At 43.9% G+C, this 12,977-nt stretch overlaps 1 protein-coding gene across 1 annotated transcript in view; it reads right to left on the bottom strand.

Annotated features, from left to right (window-relative positions):
* LOC121867077 (dynein axonemal assembly factor 11-like) overlaps positions 1–12,977 on the bottom strand; it is a 157,634-nt gene that overhangs the window by 141,705 nt on the left and 2,952 nt on the right. Inside the window, exons 2-3 of the mRNA XM_042366833.1 lie at positions 12,191–12,352; positions 7,018–7,102 (exon numbers count right to left, since the gene is read on the bottom strand). Of these exons, the coding sequence (XP_042222767.1) occupies positions 7,018–7,102; positions 12,191–12,352 (247 nt within the window). The remainder of the gene's footprint in view (positions 1–7,017; positions 7,103–12,190; positions 12,353–12,977) is intronic.

The raw sequence follows: 12,977 nt of genomic DNA, 5'->3' as shown, positions 1-12,977 counted from the left end.
TTGCCCCAGTTGGCACCAGTCACCATACAGTGTTGTCATTCAGATTTAACTGTTACCTAGTTCAAGATAAGGCCAGGCCAAGGTGCAAATATTACAAGGGAAATTACAATGGGATGAGGAAAGAGATGAGGGGTATCAACTGGCCTGACTTATTAAGGTACAAGAACGCAGACACTACGCTGAATATCATAACTAGTAAAATGACCCATTTGATCGATAAATATATACCCAAGACCAAACCCAGTGCTTCTAGGAATACGAGGAGATCCCTACACATGAACCATGCGGCGGTCGACAAAATTAAGAAGAAAACCCAGAAATTCAAGACGTGGGTTGGGTCAAACGATGAGCAAGACAGGAGGATGTATGCAAGAGCCAGAAACCAAGCAAAGATAGAGTGTAGGAGGGCTGAAAAGGAGTTCCAGAGGCTGGTTGCACGCGAGGTCAAGTCAAACCCAAAGGCGTTTTACCGCTATGCAAAGTCGAAATTGAAAACGCGAGTAGGAGTATCAGACCTGAGGCTTGAAGATGGAAGTTACGCAGATTCTGACCAGGATAAAGCTGAGGCATTGAACAGCTTCTTTTCCTCAGTGTTCACAAGAGAGGATGCAACTAACCTTCCTGCGTTTGAGGACAGACGGTTCGACACAGCACTGACCCACATTGTGTTCACAGAAGAGGGTATTAGAAATAAACTGTCCAGGCTAAAGGTCCATAAGAGTCCCGGACCTGACATGGTGCATCCTAGAGTGCTAAGAGAGCTGTGCAACGAGCTTGCAGAGCCCCTGAAGATTCTGTTTTGTAAATGCCTGGATGAACAAATGGTCCCCAGTGAATGGAAAGTGGCTTATGTGAGTCCTATCTTCAAGAAGGGCGATAGTCACTCCACGAACAACTATAGACCGGTGAGCCTGACCAGCATAATATGTAAAGTACTTGAGAGTATTATCAGAGATGCCGCGATGGAACATCTACTACGAAACAACCTTGTAAAAGATTGCCAACACGGTTTTATGCCGGGGCGCTCTTGCTTAACACAATTGCTCAAGGTATTGGATATTTGGACCCATATTCTAGAACGGGGTGGTAATATCGACAATATTTACCTAGATTTTGCCAAGGCTTTCGACAGTGTACCCCACGAAAGGCTGAAAATCAAACTGGAAGGGTACGGAATTCGGGGAAATGTCCTAGCGTGGATAGAAGACTTTCTACATGACCGCAAGCAATGTGTGGTGATTAATGGCACGAAATCGTCATCTGTACCTGTAACAAGTGGGGTACCGCAGGGTAGTGTATTGGGCCCGCTGTTGTTTGTTTGTTTCATAAATGATATGCCTGACGTTGTACACTCCTCCATACAAATGTTTGCCGATGATGGCAAGTTATTTCGGGAAATTAAGAACCAAGCGGACTGTGAAGAGCTGCAGAAGGACCTCTGTGGGCTCCAGGAATGGTCGAAGAAATGGCTGCTGAGATTCAATGTCACGAAGTGTAAGAGGATGCACCTGGGGCGTACCAACGGTAAGGAGGCGTATCATATGTCCCAACGGGATGAAGAAAATGCACTAGTTGAGACTGTGTGTGAGAAGGACCTAGGTGTGTATGTTGACAATGAGCTGAAGTTCTCGGGCCATTGTGAGAAGAAGGTAAATCAGGCAAATAAATTATTGGGTCTTATAAGAAGGTCGTTCAGATATCTAGACGGTCCGTCCCTCGTGACGATCTTCAGGAGTGAAGTGCTTCCCCATCTGGAGTACTGTCACCCCATCTGGTCCCCGAGATATGCTAGGGACTGTCAGTTGGTTGAAAATGTTCAAAGGAGGGCCACCAAACTGGTGCCTGCACTTCGGCACCTCAGCTACCCTGAGAGATTGGAGCGCCTGAACTTGCCTAGCTTATGCTACAGACGGGCAAGGGGGAACCTAGTTGAGGTGTATAAGCATCTCAGGGGGCACTACTCAGTTGAGTGTCCTTACTTGGAGCTGGCGGACGCTCGCCCCACAAGGGGTCACATCTCAAGATTGAAGAAGCCGCAAGTCCAGAAAACCGTGAGGGCAAACTTTTTCGGAGTGAGGGTTGTAAACCTTTGGAACAATCTACCAGAGAGTGTTGTGATGCACCGAGTGTGAGCTCTTTCAAGAGAAGACTTGACCAACACTGGAGCGGGTTCAGGTACATTCAGGAGCCGGTGCATGCCCAGTATTTGCCAACAGTGCGTGACAGAGACGTGACCGATCGCCCGGGCGGCTAGCGATCCGATCTTTTGGTGAAGAATATGAATGAAAAGAGACGTGACCGATCGCCCAAGCGGCTAACAAGCCGATCAGTGGCGAAGAGGATAAAAGTAAAAGTAAAGTAAAAGAAGTGTCATTGTTTACACGGCGCTCGCCTCCTCCTGTCCGGTAGGCTGAGCTGGTGCCGCCTCCCGGGTGGGGGGTTGATTGGGTGGAGGGTACACTGCTGCCCCCTGGCCCTGTGTCGGCACACTTGTTTCCACTACCCTCCCCCTGAGTATAACCCATGTACACCTGTCCCCGTTCCTCCTCGACTCCTCCCTCTTCTGCTTCAAGTCCTGCAGGAGCTTCTTGTGCTGTTCCCTCTGCATTACCGTGCGATCTGGGTGAATGAATACATCCCGAAATGCCTCGCTCCTTGCTAAGTTTTTTGCCTGCCGACTAACCTGCCATTTCTCCTCCTCACTCACTAGTGTGATCCTGAGGGGGCGAGGCTTAGCCCCCTGCTTTTGTCCCAGCCTCCTCACATCCTGAGGGGTTGATGGAATCTTCAGAACCTCTGTACAAATATTTTGAAACAGCACCTTGTCGTGTGTTTCCTTACTCACACTTCCCTCCGCCTGGCTCTCTGGGACTCTAAAAACTATTACATTGTTCCTGCGCTGGAGACGTTCCTGGTGTTCCTCCTCTCCCCTAACAGTAGGTCCGTTAATTTTCATATCTTCGACACACTTCTTCAATCTCCCAAGCTGTTGTAGAACCTGTTCTGATCCTGCATTACTCTCCGCCCCCATTCCGTGGCCCTCCTAATACGTCAGCATAACTCCTGTTCGCAATCACCTCCATTCTATCGGCTACTTCCTCATTCTTAGCAAGGATCTCCTTCCCAACTTGCTCCAGTTTGGCAACCAGCAGGGCTCCAGCTTCATCTTAATATTGGAAGAACAAATACTTATAATGTATACAACCTTAATAACATCAACCTAGAGAAGTCGACTTGTGAAAGAGACCTAGGGGTACTTGTAAGCCCGGACCTACGGCCTAGAAAACAGTGCGTTAATGTTCGAAATAAGGCAAACAGAGTATTGGGTTTTATATCTAGAAGTGTAAGTAACAAGAGTGCAGAGGTCTTATTGCAACTATATCTTGCGCTAGTTAGGCCGCACCTCGATTATGCGGTTCAGTTCTGGTGCCCCTATTATAGAATGGATATAAATTCACTAGAGTCGGTGCAGCGAAGAATGACAAAAATGATTCCGGGACTTAGAAACCTTCCATATCAGGATAGGTTAAAGAAACTTAACTTGCATTCCCTAGAAAGACGAAGAGTGCGGGGAGATATGATAGAAGTATTTAAATGGGTGAAAGGAATCAATAAAGGGGATATAGATAAAGTTCTTATAATATCCAAGCAGGATAGGACTCGGAGCAACGGATTCAAGTTGGAAAGGTTTAGGTTTAGGAGGGAGATAGGAAGAAACTGGTTCACAAATAGGGTGGTGGACGAGTGGAACAAGCTTAGCAACTTTGTAGTAAGTGCGGGAACTCTGGAAAGTTTCAAAAGGAGGCTAGATAGATTCATGGATGATAGAGAGTGGTAGTAACTCTCTACAGGAGCTGCCATGCACAGGCCAGCCGGCCTATTGCAGACTCCTTATTTTCTTATGTTCTTATCTATTTTCGTCCCTAGAGGACTCGTTCCCTTATGGCTTGCAATCGCTTCATTCACCTTGACTATGCAGCGAGGGCAATACCAGCAACAGCCCTCATGCTTTACGGCCGTTAGTATCTTCCTAAATGTTGCATTAGTCAGGCCTGTATCCTCCATATCCGACGTCTCCCTGCAGTAATCACATATCAAACTCATGGTTGTTGTGGGGGTGGGGGGGGAGGGGGGTGCAGACTGTGTATAGATCTACACCTATTTAAAAAGGTAAAAGAGAGAAGAAGAACAGTGCTTAGCTACTCTCTGTTGCCTATAGAGTTGTCTTCTGCGACTGCGTACACTATATCTCCCTGTGAAAGGTGTATTGTAGGCACAGTTTCAGTCCTTGAGAAAGCACACAAACAAAATAAAATTTAAAATCTCTGTGGCATCTATAACAGGACTTGGTTTCAGCTGGCACAGTGCCTTTCCAGCTTGCTTGCTAGTTAGCGCTCACTTTAAGTTATTTACAACTCCCGCAGTCACTGATGACACTGTAGTGGATTCCTCCCCATCAATTGTTTGTCACTGAGTAGCCGACCCCGCGAATTCCCCAGTGTATGCCTCGTGGTCTAGGTCAACCAACGCCGCCTTACATGACGGAGGTCAACTATTAAGCCACGCCTACCTCCGCTACATAAGACCTGACTTCGTGGTGACCTACCTCTCTCTTTCTACCTACACCAACCAGCAAGCAACACCTCCTCCTCCTCCTGCCTGGCGGCCCTCGCTCCCGCCGGCGAGCATGGCGACCCACAAGCTGGTCCTCCTCTGAGCATCTTCACCAACCAGCTCTCTCTACATCACGCTTGTAACCACGCTGCCTCCTCCCAGCACTGAACCAATATCCCGTACCCCACAAATGGTGACCCCAGAGTGACCACTCACACAGGATGGAGGAGAAACTGATCACTCTCCCAGTCTTCAAGCAACATGGAAGACTGGCTTATCCACACAGAAGCAGCTCTCATCGGCTCTACAGCTACTGTCTCTACACCGCAGGTTAGACACCCTAGAGCAGCACTGCTTCTCTAAGCAGACACCAGCTCCTCTTCCTGCCCCAAGCACCACGTCCTACCGACCCCAGCACACCCGTCCTGCCTCAGACGCCGCCCCCGGCCTACCAGTACCCCCTGCCCCTGTCCTGGACCCTCCTCCTGACGCGGACCCTCCTCCGCTCCTGCCTGGCAGCCCCTGCTCCCGACGCGGCCCATGCGCCTGAGTGCGGCCCCACGCACCCTTTTTTTTCCCTCGGGTACTCCCTGCTACTGTCCTGCACCCTGCTGCTGTCGTGGTCCCTGCTGCTGTCATGCACCCTGCTGCTGTCATAGACCCTTTTCCTGATGCAGCCCTGCTCCTGACCCAGGCCCACACACCCCAGCAGGCGCATCTGAGGACTCTGTACCTGTCGCGAGGGAAACACAACATTCATCGCCCCCCCACACACCCTTTTTCTCCCTCTCTTCTCCCACAGATCTCGTGTGTCTAGAGACTCTAGACAGTTGTCTCCACTAGCGGCCGGCTCATCCACGCCCTCCCCGTTATGTCTCACATGTGGCATGCACCGCCCGTTCTGCCTCGCATGTGCCATGCAACCCTGCAGACAACAAGTCTCCTACACCGTCTGGAGGGAAGGGGGAGTATTGTAGTGGATTCCTCCCCTACAAACGTTTGTCGCTGAGTCGCCGACCACGCGAATTCCCCAGTGTATGCCTCGTGGTCTAGGTCAACCAGCGCCACCTTACATGACGGAGGTCAACTATTAAGCCACGCCTACCTCCGCTATATAAGACCTGACTTCGTGGTAACCTACCTCTCTCTTTCTACCTACACCAACCAGCAAGCAACACCTCCTCCTCTTCCTCCTGCCTGGCGGCCCTCGCTCCCGTCAGCGAGCATGGCGACCCACAAGCTGGTCCTCCTCTGAGCATCCTCACCAACTAGCTCTCTCTACATCACGCTTGTAACCACGCTGCCACTTCCCAGCACCAAGCTGCACTGTACACCCAATACAATATGTATACAGAGAGCACATTGTGAGTTTCCTTTCTCCATCCCATCCTGAGTGTGAACAAAATATCTCATAACCCCACAACACTATGAACTATCACTGTGTACACTGTATCTCCCTGTGAGTGGTGTATTATAAACACAGTTTCAGTGTTTGAGAAAGCACACAAACAAAATAAAATTTAAAGTCTCTGTGGCACCTATGACACGAATACTGTAGGCTGGCAGTTGTCCTTACCAGCTTGATTGCCAATATGTATTCACTTTAAGTTATTTACAGTCTCTTCTGCGGTCACTGATGACACTGAACTGCTTTACCTAAAATCACAGTACTACACTCCCTGGTTGGCCTTTATCACAGCCGTGACCACAAGTCCTTAAAAATAATAAAAATAAAAGCTTTGTCATGTGGCAGTGATTTTGTGGTTATAGGCCTCGTGACCTTGGCTGAACCTCCAACTCGGTGGAAATTGAGTTTTCAAAAATACAATCACATCTAGCATTAAAAGTCCTACATCGACTTACACTTTCACATCACTAAGACGATCTTGACGATCTTATGTAATCACTGTCCAATTTCTGCCGCTCTACATTGAAGGCCCGAATGCCGAACACGCTTTGTTACAGAGACGCAATACGACCCGCCCGCCCGCCCGCACCTCAGCTACCAGCTAAAAAATCAAGTTTGGTACCAACCATTTTCGGTATTATCAGTGTCGAATTAATCTAATAATTTGTATTTCCAATTTTGAATATGACTTTCCACTTTATCTTTTTTGTGACTTCAGTTTAGCACTCTTGAACTATTTCAATTTAGTACATAACCACTGGATCAGAGAACGCTTCAGTGTTCTAGTGTCTATATTATTCTTATTACGGCAAAAAAAATTACGAATAACCTCGTGAACAGACCCGAATTTTTAATCTTATATCAGTGTATAGGAAATTATATGTCTTCTCGAAATGGCTTCTTACATTTATTAAAAACGTATGACAATGATCATTCTTAAAGAGAGGGTCTTTAAAAAGCACAGAATGTAAAGCTGTAAACACTTGTTAACTTACTCTTCATCGTCTTTCTCGTCCCCGCAATCCTCGCTTCCTTCTTTTGCATTTTTTGCATGTACTTCTTTCTCCTTTGTTCGCTTCTCTGCAGAGAATTTGTGTACATTAGTCATTTTCATATATAAAAAGAAAGAGACCAAACAAACGCACACAGCAGGAAGAAATATTGACCATTCAAAAACATGCATAAGGGAGACAAATACGACCACAAGGACTCAGTAATATATACAGATTATATATATATATAATCAACAACCTCACCAGCCAGGACTCGAACCCTCGACCTTATGCGTGTGACCAGGGATTCAGGGATTGCTACCAACCACGCCACAAGGACACTAAAAAGCCAACCTAGACTTTTGTTATATTTCACACAAAGCCTAATCATCGTGCTTATGGCGCAGTGAACCTCCAATTGGGGATTGCCGTGCCACTTATGTGGTCGGAGTAGCATTTTACAGAATTCAGCATCGAAACACGAGGTTCCATATATATTTCATTAGTTCATATAGCATGCAGATTTCAACATATAATCAACAACCTCGCCAGCCAGGTCGAGAGTTCAAGTCCTGGCTGGTGAGGTTGTTGATTATATGTTGAAGTCCACGTGCTAAATGGACTAATGAAATATATATATATATATATATATATATATATATATATATATATATATATATATATATATATATATATATATATATATATATATATATATATATATATATATATATATATATATATATATATACATATATATATATATATACATTTTTTTTTTCATGAGCCCAATAAAGCACGCAGACTTCTACATATAATCAACATGTAGAAGTCTGCATGCTTTATTGGGCTAATGAAATATATATGGATCCTCGTGTTTCGAAGCCGGATTTGGTAACACGTTACTCTGACCGCCTAAGTGATACTGGTAGTCCCCATTAGAGGTTCACGGCGTCATAAGCTCGTTGAACAGGCTTTGTGTGAAATATAACAGAATCTGGGAGTGCTTTTGTATCCTGGTGATATAATGGTAATGCTCCCTGGTCACAATCATAAGATCGTGAGTTCAAATCCTGGCGGGGTGAGGTGTTGATTATACAGTATATATATATATATATATATATATATATATATATATATATATATATATATATATATATATATATATATATATATATATATATATATATATATCATAAATCTTGATAAAATCTCACAGGGAAAAGGGAAACAATGGAGCACCTTAGCTTTTGTCTTTATTCAAGACATCTTCAGAGGCAACTGAATTACATGGATGGAGAGAGGCTTAAATATATAGGGTGACCTTACTAAACATGAGGTCAGGTCATAATCATGATATCCACTAATCCACACACCAACACCAACACACACACAGAGGAGCTCAAGAGAAAAGGGAGACGTGACTAGTCAAGTTAAGTCAGGTCAAAAATATGGGACCCACTAAATATCTATCTTACATCTAGCTCCAAGGTTTTCAAAGCATTTTTAACCTTGGGCCACTGACAAATAAATTTATGTCACATATTATCAGTTTTGTATTGACCATCACTAAGGTTTATGGAATTTAATTCCCTAATCAGACTAGCTTCAACCAGAAGTCTTTCTGTGACGCATGATAATTTGTACACTTCTAAGCTTTTTTCCCAATCAATAGGATGATTATTTTTCCTAACATGAACGAACAGTGCACTGCTTTCAGATGCTGTTCTGATATTGTACTTGTGCTGTTAAATTCTGAGTTGCAATGCTTTCCCAGTCTGTCCTACATAATTTCCATTACATTTGCTGCATGGAATACAATAAACACTTCCATTTACACTCAAAGTTGGGCTATTCTTGATTAATATATTGGTAATGGTTGAGTCATACTTAAAAACAAAATTAATATTTAATAATTTAAGGGATTGAACTAAAGGGACAAATTCATTGCGATAAGGCTGAGTCAAAATATTCTTAAGTGTAGGAATTTCCCTGGTTTGAGTAGAATGAATGGATTTCTTAGCCCTTTTAAAACAATGATCAACAAACAATGAAGGGTACCCAAGTTTTTGTGAAATGGAACGAATGTGTTTCAGTTCTTCATCAATAAATTCAGCGTCACAAATACGCAAACATCTCAAAAACATAGCAGAAAAAACTGACATTTTGGTAGACTCCAGGTGACACGATAAAAAATGTATGAAACTGTCTACCTGTGTAGGCTTTCTGTACACCTTTAATTTATAGTTATGGCCATTTCTAATGATAAGCATATCAAGAAATGGAAGGGATCCATTTATTTCTCTTTCAATTTTGAATGTAATACTTGGGATAAGATTATTAAGCTTGTCTAAAAATTCCAGTGGGTCACTGTTTCTAGGCCAAAGGCAAAGAACATCATCTACACGCACACACACACACACATATATATATATATATATATATATATATATATATATATATATATATATATATATATATATATATATATATATATATATATATATATATATATATATATATATATACATATATATATAGATATATATATATATATATATATATATACTTCATTTTTAGTCCATATAACACACGGACTTTGAACATATAATCAACGACCTCACCAGCCAAGACTCGAACCCTCGACCTACTGTGTGGGACCAGGGAACGCTACTGACCATGCCACAAAGACACTAAAAACAGTTCTAGACTGTGTTATATTTCACACAAAGCCTGTTCATCGAGCTGATGGCGCCGTGAACCTCTCATTGGGAACTGCCCGTGCCATTTATGTGGACATCAGTAGCATTTTACCCAATCCAGCTGGTATGAAACACAAGGTACCATATATACTTCATTTTTAGTCCATATAACACGCGGACTTTGAACATATAATCAAATTAATTCCGGATTCAGAAGCAAGCCCTAGTCCCAACCCAGTAGGTCGAGGATTCGATCTCCTGGCTGGTGAGGTCGTTGATTATATATATATATATATATATATATATATATATATATATATATATATATATATATATATATATATATATATATATATATATATATATGCTGATAACCACAAGAAAAACATGAAGTTCCCAAGGCTCCGTAATTCACATCATCAGGTGAGCAGACTAAAGAGTAATACTTGAGAAGGCTAATATATACAATAGAGGAGAGTGAGAATCCCTAAAGCGACAGCAGAGGGTCCTATTGCGAGGTTTTCAGAGTTTTAATTATAATGTAAACAATCACAGACCTGCTACGTCTCACATAACGTACCAACCACTGTAATAACAGGAACAACCCGGCCATGGAGAGACTGAGAACCACAATGAACGCTTGCCTGGCCTCGGGTTACTTCCCAACTAAATTCAAAGAGGCCATTATTACCCTAACACCAAAACAAGGAAAGAACCCCGCCGTCCCACTAAACTACAGACTGATCTCCCTCCTCGAAGTGCCTGGAAAAATCCTAGAAAAATCATCAATAACCGTCTGAGAAATCACCTGGAAACAACAAACAGAGTCAACTGCAGACAATTCGAGTTCAGGAAAGGGTAGTCCACCACAACAGCGATAGCCCTGGCATGTGAAAACATAGCCAGAGCCGCGGCGAGTGGTAGACAATGTAATCTAACTCTCCGGGATGTAGCGAAGGCATTTGACAAAGTCTGGCACGACGGTCTAAAATATAAGATCCTCCAACTCGGACTTCCCACCAACATTGAAAAGTTGCTTTGCAACTTTCTTGACGGCAGAAATGCTAGACTGAGGGTAGGACAACACACAGGAGAGACCTTCCCACTCATGAGCGGAGTCCCTCAGGGGAGCGTCCTCTCCCCCACCCTATATATTATCTACACAAGTGACACCCCGCCTCCCACTAAAATAGGTAACGAAGATATTATGTATGCAAATAACATCACTCAAATAACAACACACATCAAGAAAATCACGAGCGTTACAGGTTGATAACAACAGGCGGGAATTAGAAAAGGGGTAAATAATTACGAAAACAATGGAAAATCCAAACTAGTCTCCAGAAATTCACGTGATACCCTTATGCAGAAGAAAACCCATCCATTAGTAACCAATAATACCCAGATAGAATACAAAACAGAGGACACCCTCCTGGGCCTGCATATATCATGGCAGGTTATTCCCATCATGTCCACACCAGGAAGGAAAAGGCAAGAGAGGCTAGAAAACTATACTATGAGCACCACTCAAATATTAAAATTATAGGTGGTCCAAAAATGAAGCCTAAGATTCGTCACAGGTGAAAGATACCCTTGCACCAGAACCACAGCCGAGATACATAGAGACCTGAGAATAAAACCCATCAACCAGCAGCTGCACTTCCTGGCCAGCAGAATCTGGCAAAAGATAGAACGATCAGAGCAGAACTCCTTCAAAGACTCCACCACATAACGACAACAACCATACATGGTTCCCAAAAAGTTACCAAATCTCAAAAGGTCCATTACCACCCCGATCTACACGGCCAGGCAATAGACAACCTCCTAGACCAGCATCCGCCAGTAGGGTCGGCGGAATATGAAATAAGGTCGTTAAACACCCATAAATGGGACAGGGTAGGATGTCTAGTGCCTGTACCGACAGACAATAACTAACCCATGACACAACCCTGACACACTATTAGCTTAGCTAGGCGGTCAGCCCGCCCTCTCTTACCTCTTCCCAAATTTCTTCAATTTCCTAACTATAACTTCCTTCCCCACCTCTAATCGTCTTTCACCCTCCTTTCTCTACACAAAAAAGTGGATCTGTGGCCGACTGTCCGTGTGGTTAATTCAGTCGCCTTTTTGTTTACGACAGGGAGCCGGAATGTTTGGTCAAGCCACACCCTGACATCCCAGTAAACAAACACCTTGACACCCATCACACACACCCGTTACCTCATCAAAACACACCCTGATACACCCCATCACAAATACACACCCAAACACACCCTGACACGCCCCCATCACAAACACCCCATCAAACACACCCTAACACGCCATCACAAACACACACCTGACACACCCATCACACACACCTTTAAACACCCCATCACAAACACACACAACCCCCATCAAACACACCCTGACACACCCCATCACAAACACACACCCTATCGCTTCATCCATCACACGCATGTATAAAGACTTACGGAGAGCGCGGTGTTGGTCCTCCTGACAGTGGTCTCGGCCAGGGTTAGGTGTTGTAGGGACCTGAGCCTCTGACCTGGTGATGGTGGTGCCATCCAGTTCGTGGAGGGCTGGCAGGTTACCAAACCCAAGTCCTGTACCCCCGGTAATTGGTGCACGGTTGCCTGTCAAGTACCTGAAAAAACTGTGCTATAACCTCCATCATATTAATCTTAATTTTGGTGATGATTCTTACTGTACTGTCGGTCTGCGCCTACAGCAGGTCACCCCTTCTGTTGCCTGGGTGTTTTATTGTTATATCTGAATGACGTTTTATGTTAACTGCAAAAAGCAAACTTAAGAATACATTCGTAATGCATATTGGCTATGAAATAGGTACCGGCTACTTAAACTGAAATCTATGTTGCCGACAACAGCTACACAGCGCATATAAAATCGATACAGTTGTGAAAGAATTACCTCGTATATAAATATTTTAATTTCCTTTGAGTTTGTTGTTTCATGAATATCGAGGTGGTTTATTGTTTCGGATCAGAATTGCGGTGCGACTGGGGCATGTTCCGTCACTTAGCCGGGACCTGCCTTGCCAAGAGCTACTCTCCTGCCCTACTCTGTACATAAGAACATGGGAACATAAAAATAGAAAGAACTGCAGCTGGCCTATTGATATCGCTCATGTTTCTGCCCAACCTATATTTGAAGCTTCTTAGTGTGTTCGAGTATATGATAATGTTCGGTAACTTATTCCAGTCATCCACTACTCTATTTTCAAACCAGTTTACCTATCTC

This window comes from Homarus americanus, unplaced genomic scaffold, assembly GCF_018991925.1.
Source record: "Homarus americanus isolate GMGI-L3 unplaced genomic scaffold, GMGI_Hamer_2.0 scaffold6317, whole genome shotgun sequence".
Taxonomy (NCBI): domain Eukaryota; kingdom Metazoa; phylum Arthropoda; class Malacostraca; order Decapoda; family Nephropidae; genus Homarus; species Homarus americanus.
This window is presented reverse-complemented; position numbering and strand designations above follow the sequence as displayed.